Genomic DNA, 11050 nt, shown 5'->3' with positions numbered 1-11050 from the left:
CATGGTTGCAAATGCAACGCCAAGTTTGTTCATTTAAATTTATTCAGTTTTAGCATTTAATAATTTATTTGTAATGATCTCTGAAACGTAAATTGTAAGTGGGCTATAATAAATGTTTATCTTTATAAACATGATTAATTTTACTTGTGATGTTTTCTATATGGGATGATTAGCCTAATCCTCATGAACACGTGACGCTGGCGCGTGGTATCAGACATGAACTATACAGAATGTGAACAAGATTAACTTTAATACAAGGAGATAATGGCGGAAAAGCGAATTTCAGTTTTTAAATGCCCATCCCAGCAAAAAATTTCCAAAATCGGCATCCAACACCAGCCCCAGCACGAGCACCGACGTAAGTGAACCAGCTCCAGCACAAGCACGGAGACAAGTAAGCCTAGCGGACACAGCCCAACCCCCGAGATTGATCAGCTACTATCGATAATTTCACAAATGTGATATGCAGTCAAATTTCCCAGTGTGTATGCCACTTAAACGTGTGTTCATATCGACGCACTTGTAGTGCTTTGTGGAGTTGTCAAATGAGGTCGTTCTCCACTGTAGTGTTTTCATGAATTTCAATAAAAGGAAAAAAATTGAGAGAGACTGATAACGGCTGTCAGAAGACAGAACGATGTCAAATTTACCGTCCCGCCCATATACGCTGCATTAGAAACACTCTCGCATTAGCGTTAACTGTTTTTTTGTAATTTGATGCAAAGGTGATATAATACAAAGAATAGTGTTATAAATGTAGATACATTTTTTTTTTAAATACAAATATGAAAAACTTTCGAGGATTTACGATGCTGATGACCGTTAAACGCATCATCACAGTCTTGTGAAAAGGGTCCATTGCTTGGCCCTCTGTAATTTTCATAGCTGGACCTTCCGCAGACGTTAGGCGGAAACATTCTAATATGGAGAAAATGGGCGGCGTTCATTTGCCCATTCGCTGAATAGGCAGATTTGGAGTTTTTTTTTTTTTTGTTCGTTTTTTTTTACTCAGATAAATTGTATTTTATTTAGATGATATTATTATGAATTGCTTAAACACAATTTGTAATAATTATTTTTTATTTAAAATACTATATTTTAAAACATTTATTTGTTTTTCTCAGAGAAATTGTATTTATTTTATTTAGATGATGTTTGTCAAATTATGAATTGCTTAATTAAAATTAGTAATAATAATTTTTTATTGAAATTTAAAACATTTAAAACATTTATTTAAAAATTGTAAATATTGTTTTTACAATAAGTTAGGCCCTCTCTGAGGGCCCTGACAGTTCCCCACTGCTGTATGAAGACTTTTCACCCACCTCATAGTTCTGCAGAGGACACTGCTGCTGGCCCGCACTGATCACTCTCTCCCACAGTTTGGGAAGCACATTTGAGATGTGACATGAACAGGTGATGGCAGAGGAGTGCAGAGGAGCCAGATAGGGAGCAGGGACAGTGGGCCAGCCAGCCATCTGAAGATCAATCACTATCAACTCCTCTTCCAAAAGAACCACAAGCGCTGATGGGTCATCAAATTCTGTGAGGCACACAAATAACCATAAGTCCATGCACAGGAAATAAAAATAAACATTTAGCATACACATGCATCATCAGTGATTTATAGGACACTTATTACAGGAACAGCTCCACAGAAGCAACCGGGGTCCAAGTGCCCTGATCAAGGGTACAACTGTGGTAGTTTAGTGATTGCCCCATGTAAGAGTTTGAACCTATAACTAGAGCTGGGCATTATGACTGTATATATACCATGGTAGCAATGTCAAATTGAACAGATTCTGCTGGAATTATTTATATTATAGCATATTCATGGTACACAATTTGAAGTGTTTTTCACATTGATGGCTTATTTGTTCTAAAAAAATATTATTCTGGTTTACATCCATCAAGTAAATAACCAAGCGGCAACCTTCCGGTCTCTCTCTTGAAACCAACATGGAAGTGACTTAAACTGCAGTTCATCGACTGGCCGCTAGAGACTGGCTCCAAAAGGGAGTCAATCCCATAGACATCCCACCCCCCATGTTAAAATGGCCAAATTTACAGCAGAAAAAAATGTTTACAGCCTGGAACAAAAAGTGGTTTTGGTCTATATAGCTAATTTTGCCCTTCATGACAACTGTGAGGGGGGTGAATTTTTTTAGAACTCATCCATTTAAATTATATTAAGCCTTAAAGTTCTGCAAAATTAAGGGCATGGCCACTTGAGTGACAGGTGGATTGCCGCTGTTGTCACCACCGTCGAGCTAGGCGGGTTTTGCCCAATTTTGCCCTCTTTGCCCATTTCTGATTATCCAGGAGTGATGCACAATGACGCGCTGCCAAGATGGCGACGGCCCACTCCGCCCACTTTAGGCTTCAAAAATGCTCTTCAGAAACCTACGGGTGATGTCACGGACACTACATCCATGTTTTTATACAGTCTATGTAAATAACCTATTAATATTATTAATAATAACCATAACAGTATTATTATTTATATGTTATTCAACAACAACAATAATCATCATCCTTTATTGAAAAAAAAACATTATTATTATTATAATAGTTGCCGTTACTATCACTTGTAGCATAATAGGAGATGAAGTCCCTTTTGTGTCTACAGTTTAAAGTCACTAGGTAGATAAGGTTGTGTAATATATAAAACAGTTTAAAGTTGAACTTTCAGCTAAATTAATCATACTATGAAAGATACTATTACAGTGAAATAAAATTACTTAAGAGTTAGTTCAAACCACCCACCCCTACTTTTCAGTAGAGATCGACCGATATATCGATTTACCGATATTTTCCCCGATATTTAACCCTCTACCGCACGCATTATGATAGACCTATAGAAAAACATATTTGAATCTTTTTCTTTTCTAAGAATGGCTTAACTTGAAGTGTTGTAAAAAAATTTTTGGAAAAAAATATTATTTTAAGGTACTTTATGATATGTTGCCATACGGCAACAGCATACAATAGTGGATCTAACTTAGAATAAGTGTAAGCTTACTTATAATAAATATTTTTAAAGCACATCATTGGCTAAACTAAGGTCCTCTCTTTCCAACAAAAAAAACGAGAATGTTCTCTTAAAGAGACAGTGGCAAGGAAATGAACACAAAGAGTATGTTGCCATATGGCTACACCATGCGGTAGAGGGTTAAGCATTTTACCATAATCGGATATCGGTTTTGTAATATCGGATTCACCGATAAACACCGCCATCTTGTGGGTGTTTTGAGAATTGCGCGCAGGATCGGCATTGCAGCGCGTCTGAGGGGAGACAAGACGACAACAACAACGGCATGGTGCAGGTACTTGATTTGCTGTATTTAGTAAACTTTATTTAACATAACAGTCATTTATGCACAAATTAGATGCATTACAAAAATGCCTGATATGTAGTTTATGCAGCTTGGCTCTAAGAAATAGAGACCAACTCACGGAGTCATGTAAAATAATCAGTCAAGTCCTGTCCCAATAAAGACGTAATTTTGCCTGAATTAAATCATATGCAGCCATGAATGAGCGCATGTTGGAAATAAAAGCGCTGCATTGAATTCGCTCTCTGTTGTCTATGCTCATCGTTAGTCTCGTGAAGTCGGAGTCACGTAGATAATCCGTCAAGATCCTCTCCCAGTAAAGACGTAACTTTGCATGAGTTAAATAATACAGCCATGAATGAGCGCATGTTGGAAACAAAAGCGCTGAATTTAATTCTCTCTCTGTTGTATATTTGCTCATCATTAGTCTCGTGAAACCACTTTCATATTGCTGTTCACTCAGCGGGTTGGTGTGGTTGATGCTTGTTTAAAACACCCTAAATTGTATTAACATTTACTATATAACCATTATTTCGCTAATAAACATCTAAATAAATACAACTCTATGGAAATTCATTATCTCCATTATTCTTGACTCTGTAGCTATTAAACAGCTTATAAACCTACTAAAACTGCAGTTTAAAATGAAGTTGATATGACTCCTGTCCTTTATTTTCTCCATTTGAAAACATTATAGACATTCTACATTTATTTTGCTTATTGTTAATATTAGAGTTGTTGCTGTTTATGCTTTTTATAAATAAATAATTGTAATATGAAGATTAAATTTAACATGAAAGACTGCTAATGTTTTAGAGGCAAATATTAAACATCTCCTCCCTGCCTGATTATTTAATTGCATTGCTTTTTTTAATACAAATAAATATTCAATTCTGTTATCATAACTGGGCATCAGTGTGTATGCTAAATGCAGCTCACCAAGGCTGCATTTTTACAAATAAAAAATACTGTAAAAAAAAAAAACAGTAATATTGTTAAATATTATTACAAAGTGAAAGAGTCACATTTTATTTTACTATATTTTAAAATGTAATTTATTCCTGTGATGCAAAACTTTTCAGCATCATTACTCCAGTCTTCAGTGTAACATGATCCTTCAGAAATCATCCTAATATTCTGATTTCCTGCACGAGAAACATTTCTTATTATCAATGCTGAAAACAATTGTGCTGCTTAATATTTTTGTGGAAACTGTAAAAAAAAAATTCAGGATCCTCTGACATATACAAAGTTCAAAAGAACAGCATTTATCTGAAATAATCGTTTATACTGTCACTGTTTGATCAATTTAATGCAACCTTGCTAAATTAAAAAGTACAAAAATTTTAAAGGGGTCCTATTATGCTTTTTCACTTTTTCAACTTTAGAAAACATTATAGACATTCTACATTTATTTTGCTTATTGTTAATATTAGAGTTGTTGCTGTTTATGCTTTTTATAAATAAATAATTGTAATATGAAGATTAAATTTAACATGAAAGACTGCTAATTTTCAACACTTTAAAAAAAAAAAAAAGTTGACTGAAAAGAGAAAAAACCAAAGTGAAGTATGTTCTTACTTCACTCAGTCATTTATTTACTTTATAACAGTAAATAAATATCGTTTCTGCATATCGGTTATCGGGCATGTAAACATGCAAATAATTGGTATCGGTATCAGTTATAAAAAATCAATATCAGTCGATCACTACTTTTCAGTTATCAGCCCAAATCTTTAAACACTAGTCCACACCACCGGGCCCATGGGTGGCCTGCTCACCCTTATCTTTGTCTGTGCAGTGAATGGTGAAGAAGTCTATGACACGCGAGGTGAAGTCCAGGGTGACATGGCTGCTGTCCTGGAGGATGGTTAAGCAGTGTCTGTCTCCATAGCTGGCTCTGGGCATACCGCCACTGAACAACACTAGAGGAGCTCTACAGACACAACAGAGGAGACCCTCCTGAGAGAACTAAAACATGCGATCATGGGATTTCATTTCTCACACATTACTGCACGCACCCTGATTCTGTTGTCCTCCACAGGATCTTGTTCACGGCTTTGCAGGGAAAGGGGCCTGAGATGAATAACACAAAAATGAGGAAAACAGAACGACAAACTGAGTTTAAGAGAAACCACCAAAACTACAGAAATCTTGGCAGAGTACATGTTGAAAATTGGAAAATATCTGTAGATCCCCCAAGCGGTTTGTGTCAACAAACCATCAAGCTAAAAGTGAGTGCATTTGAGGTTTACGATCCCTTTAATAGGTCTGGAGAAGGATTTTAAAGGGCCTATTACAAAAGTTGAACGGACTCTAAGCTTTGGTATAGAACAACATTTCCTGACATTGTGCAAGTTAAGCAAACATTACAGCATGACCAGCCGTCTATGAGCTTGTGGCTACTGGAATTATTATAAATGCATAAAAAACAACCCAAAACATGACGTGCGTTTACATGCATGTTAAATGTTTGATTTCAGTCGGAATAGCTAGTCTTTTTAAAATGTAAACGCATTAGTCTGACTTGTACTAGACCTGGACCATGCGATTGTAGCTCGGCTTTGTCCAACATGTATTTACATTAATCGGACAACAATTAGCCTCAAAAGTTTGGGTTAGTAAGATTTTTCTTAATGGTTTTGAAAGATATCACACCCACGAACGCTCCATTTATTTGATCAATAATACAAAAAAAAAAAACAGTAATATTGTTAAATATTATTACAAAGTGAAAGAGTCACATTTTATTTTACTATATTTTAAAATGTAATTTATTCCTGTGATGCAAAACTTTTCAGCATCATTACTCCAGTCTTCAGTGTAACATGATCCTTCAGAAATCATCCTAATATTCTGATTTCCTGCACGAGAAACATTTCTTATTATCAATGCTGAAAACAATTGTGCTGCTTAATATTTTTGTGGAAACTGTAAAAAAAAAATTCAGGATCCTCTGACATATACAAAGTTCAAAAGAACAGCATTTATCTGAAATAATCGTTTATACTGTCACTGTTTGATCAATTTAATGCAACCTTGCTAAATTAAAAAGTACAAAAATTTTAAAGGGGTCCTATTATGCTTTTTCACTTTTTCAACTTTAGTTAGTCTGTAATGTTGCTGTTTGAGCATAAAAAAGATCTGCAAAGTTACAAAGCTCAAAGTCCACTTCAAAAGGAGATATTTTATTTAACCGAAATCTTTTCAAAAACTACAACGAACGATTCGTTTGGACTACCACACAAATTTTCTGTGATTTGTGATATCACAAAGATCGACGAATGGGACGAGACCTGGTGCTTTTCGAACAACCTAGTATGAGAGCCTGTTCTAGTACACCCCCAAAACAAAATCAAGACTTTGTAAAAGAGCATAATAGGACCCCTTTAATAATAAATAAAAAAATCGGACCCCAAACTTTTGAACGATATTGTACACTTGGACAGACAGATGGAAAATGTAAACAAACTTACTGCTAACAAACAATCCGTGTGTGATTGTGAGAACCAAAGAGAAAAAGGGAAGGGTGTGTAATTGGCATGTGTTTCGGCTCACCATATGGTACTGTGGATGAGATGGGGTCATGAGTGCAGGGATTGCTGCTGCTGACAGCCCACACCATGTATCCGCCATCACTATGGGAACTAACAAAGCTGTTCCCGGACCGTTCCCAGACCAAACTCTCCAGCTGCTACAAGAGTGACAGTCCCACACAATACACAGTGTCAAAAAAAGACCAAAGACGATGAAAGGAAGTCAAAAGGTTTGAATTAAACCATCGGGACATCTTAACATCAAGCACTGATGATTTAAAGATGGTTTTAAAAGAGTTTTTATGAATCACGGACAGATCTCTTGACCTGATCACTTTGTCCACAGTGCAATTATCTGACATTTACAGAGATTTTCAGACACTGATGTCTACGTTTCTGTTTTAATTTAATGCCTTTCAACCACACAACCCCAAAAGAGTGTTGAAAGCCATTTGAGAGACATCAAACCAACTTGCACACAAACCCACCTGCTTTCCCAGGAAGAGGTTGACTACATGCCGACTGTTGAGGTCCCAGAGTACAACCAGACCTCTGCTGTAACCAATGAGGATTTTATCAGAGTCTTGCGGATGTTCCTGCAGGGACTCCACAGGCCCCAATGATTTTCCACACTTGTACTCCTCTGGAACGCTGAAAAGGGGAATAACCAGACACGTGAATAACATTACAAATAGCAAGCTTTTATTCAGCGTATTCTGAAGATTCAGAAAACCTACAGACAGATGACAAAACCAAGCACTACTCTGCACCAAGGAACATTTGGAAGATTTATTCTCTTTGTAGTGCCGCTCAACTGCACTTCTATTTGGTGAAAAACCCAAATCTGAGTACACACTACTTAACTCCCCAAACACAGAGCGCTACTGAAGTACACATCAGAGGTTACAGAAAACCTTTACTGCAAAACTTCAGTCAGCACTTTTTTTTTCTCAACAGAATCAAACGCAGACTTGTGTGGAAAAGCATTTCACGTGGAAAAATGTGCAAGTCTCAGGGTTCAATGAGCGATGAACAAACCAAGCTCCAAGCTTTGAGAACAATGTATTGAACATTTGGTAACAATTACTCTTGATTCATGTTTGCAAAGTCTAACGGGGTGAACGGAAAGAAAACACAAAAGTTCAATAACTCAAAAAAATTTAAATCAGTGGTTTCAATGCAAAAGTAACACAGCAGAAGTTGACAACATTATCAGATGCTGACATGTTTAAATTCGGTTTGAAAGCCAGACAAATGATGACAAATCAAAAGCCACAGTCCGGGATTCCTCTGTGGCGGTGGCATGGATTCAAGAGCTGGAATGTGCATGGTACACCCACAGAGTCGGGATGAGATGCAGCCATGAAGGGAAAGAGGAAGGCGCATGGAATAGAAGGACTGGAGTAGTCGTTTGGTGGCTTGGCTTCGAATGAGAACAGCCACAAGAAACAAAATTTCACACAAACAACTGAAGGGTTTTACAAGAAAATGTAAGAAACAAAAAAAACTGATTTGCACTTCTTGAAATACATACTGCTGTTTATAAGTTAGTATATGATGATAACCAAATCATAAATTAGTATGGCAACATTGAAATGGCATTAATGCTCCCAAATATATATTCAGAATGTTGAACACTGTCGAAGTTAAAGGAAGATCTTGCAATTTTAAAATTTTTATAAAAACTGAAGATGCGCAGAACAAGGCTATAAGATTCCAATGAAGTGTTTCCACACCTTTTTGACCAATAACTCTATGATTTTCAAATGATCTTTGCCTGATTTTTCCAGTTATTCGTGATTACTGGATAAAGATTTTATAGAGACTGAAATCACAAAGAGCAATTTCTGCAAAATTACAAATTACAATTACAAATCTGAGCATATTTAATCATTTATAATAAATAAAACAACCATCATCACCATACACATCATATAATTACATCAATCATATAATTACAATTTTTAAAGGTTAAATAATATTAAATAAATAAAATTAAATACTTTAAATGTTAAAATATTAAATAATCTTAATGTTAAATCTCAAAGATGACGACGACGACGACAACAATTATTATTTTAAAAAATAAATAATAAAAACTTAATATTCCCAGATTTTTCATGACTGTAGGAATCCTTAATTGACATTAGAAGAATGATATTATAAAATAGTTTTCCAAACTAGTCTTCATTGAGGTTAGTAGAGGATGGCCACATCACAGTGGATGCATATTAGGTTTTATGCTAGCAAGCACACCATTTATAATTATAATAAGAAGTATTCTGAAGACATTAAAACTCATTTACACATCAATCTAGATGCCTCCATGTCTTATAGAAAAACAAATCACAACAATATTTTTTTTTCTACTGAGCCACAGAGTATATTCTGGCATTCCAGATCCTGCTGATTTCCAAAGATGAGTGTGCAAAGCTCATATCCCCCATTTTAAATGACTCCTCGGCTGGGGCCCAAGAGATTTGGCACTTGGTACAAAAGCATTTTGTTCAGTAGTTTCCTGGCTGACACATACTTATTACCAGTGGCTCAGATAGGATGCTCATTACCCCAAATTGTGCTCAGTTAATGAGCAGTTCAAGGTCTCTCAGAAGCAGATGAAGTCCACATTTAGCCACCCAGGCTATATCTGCAAAAGGGCACACTGGGAAAGCTGTAATTTATCTCAGAGTTAAATAACGTCTTTAAAGAGTAAGATGAATAGTTAGTGTGATTTCCTGCCTTGTAGCAGACATAATTACAGCCATTAGGAAAAACAGGTTTCTTTTTAACAAAAGGTGTATCAAATATTTATAAATATTCGTACAATGACAAATGGACAGCAGCGGCTTAAAGATCTCAACAGATCACAGCAATCAAGGCCTTTTTGAAGTCCAAATGTCTAGCTGTGGCGGTGTGAAGTTAGTACCTTGGCAGTGGGACAGGAAAGCTCAAGCTGCATATATCCTACTGACAGAGTAACAGACAGCCACAGCTGGGGGCAAAAAGGGGCAAAGAGCCTTGAGCGAATCAGGATGTTTGATTCGTTTCTAGTTCAAAGTGTATGAGAGAAGTGTGACAAAAGCAGCTCAGATAGGGCCAAAGGAGGGAAAGAAAATAAACAAGAGGTCTTGCTGCAGCTTCATTAACCTCATGCACAGATGGGGTGGGAGTCCGTAAATGCTTATTTTATGAGGTAAGTGCTGTGGAATCTGTCTGCTCGGCCATCTTTATTAGAGTCCAGTGTAGATGTCCAGAGTCACAGAGGCTTTAAAAAATATATTAAAAATCCTCACTTTCCACTGAGACATTCAGATAATCCTTTTCAGAGTTGTTGTAGACAGGTATACTAGAGCAGTGGTTCTCAACCTTTTTTTCCACTGGGCCGCACTATGGTCCAAGTGCAAGTCTCACGGGCCGCACACATATCATTTACATATTATGTCACCAATACAAACCAACCAGAATTATAATAGCCTATTATGGTCTAAATATTATGATTATATTATATTATAATCTAATCGATTACATTCATTGAAATAAATTAATAAATAATTATGCTCACCATTAATAAAACACCTGATGCTGTCGGGAGCTGACCAATTTTGTGAAATTCGGCTGGAAAGGAGTAACAGCACAATGAAGTTGCCATTGTAAGTTGCAGTCTGTAAGACGCGCACGGAAGCGTGACTTGACACGTGACATTGCAGAAAATGTGCGTTCACAAATGTAGCCTATGTTGATCCAAATTTAATAATCTGAGGTTCTCTCCAGAGATGTTTTGCCACATTTCTGCAATTAAGGATGATTGCTGCATAGTATGGGTTTCCTTGTGCCTGAACTAGAGCCTTGCATTTCGACTTTTTTACGCCCCTAGGGCTGGGCTTCGGGACAATTTTCACGTCATAGTTAAGACGCGGGTCCGGCATCGGACCTGTTTTAGGCTTCTCCTTATTTTTATATTTTAGACATCCATCAATTAGTGATGAAAAAAGATTTCCGCGCTGGTGGAAACAACACGAGACCGTGCTGCCGTGACTGTCAAGAGTGGCTCGACGGTGTTTAGTGTCCAGCAGCAGCTAGCGTGCCGTCAGAGCAGCTGAACAGTTCTGCGTTCAAATGCACACAATAGGCTAAAGCTTGCCGCAAAGCACCGGCAAAAGTAATTACCATGAATGTGTC

The 11050-nt window shown here is 36.7% G+C and overlaps 1 protein-coding gene across 4 annotated transcripts in view; it reads right to left on the bottom strand.

Moving 5' to 3' along the window:
• LOC107674688 (lethal(2) giant larvae protein homolog 1-like) overlaps positions 1 to 11050 on the bottom strand; it is a 42421-nt gene that overhangs the window by 12771 nt on the left and 18600 nt on the right. For 3 of the 4 annotated variants that reach the window (XM_016468760.1, XM_016468761.1, XM_016468759.1), the window contains exons 6-10: positions 7360 to 7522; positions 6894 to 7029; positions 5357 to 5411; positions 5117 to 5271; positions 1326 to 1543 (exon numbers count right to left, since the gene is read on the bottom strand). In XM_016468760.1, the coding sequence (XP_016324246.1) occupies positions 1326 to 1543; positions 5117 to 5271; positions 5357 to 5411; positions 6894 to 7029; positions 7360 to 7522 (727 nt within the window). The remainder of the gene's footprint in view (positions 1 to 1325; positions 1544 to 5116; positions 5272 to 5356; positions 5412 to 6893; positions 7030 to 7359; positions 7523 to 11050) is intronic. The other variant, XM_016468762.1, reaches the window with a different exon arrangement.

This window comes from Sinocyclocheilus anshuiensis, unplaced genomic scaffold (assembly GCF_001515605.1).
Source record: "Sinocyclocheilus anshuiensis isolate Anshui unplaced genomic scaffold, SAMN03320099.WGS_v1.1 scaffold152, whole genome shotgun sequence".
Lineage (NCBI taxonomy): Eukaryota > Metazoa > Chordata > Actinopteri > Cypriniformes > Cyprinidae > Sinocyclocheilus > Sinocyclocheilus anshuiensis.
The sequence above is the reverse complement of the archived record's forward strand: the minus strand, read 5'-3'. Positions and strand labels throughout refer to the sequence as shown.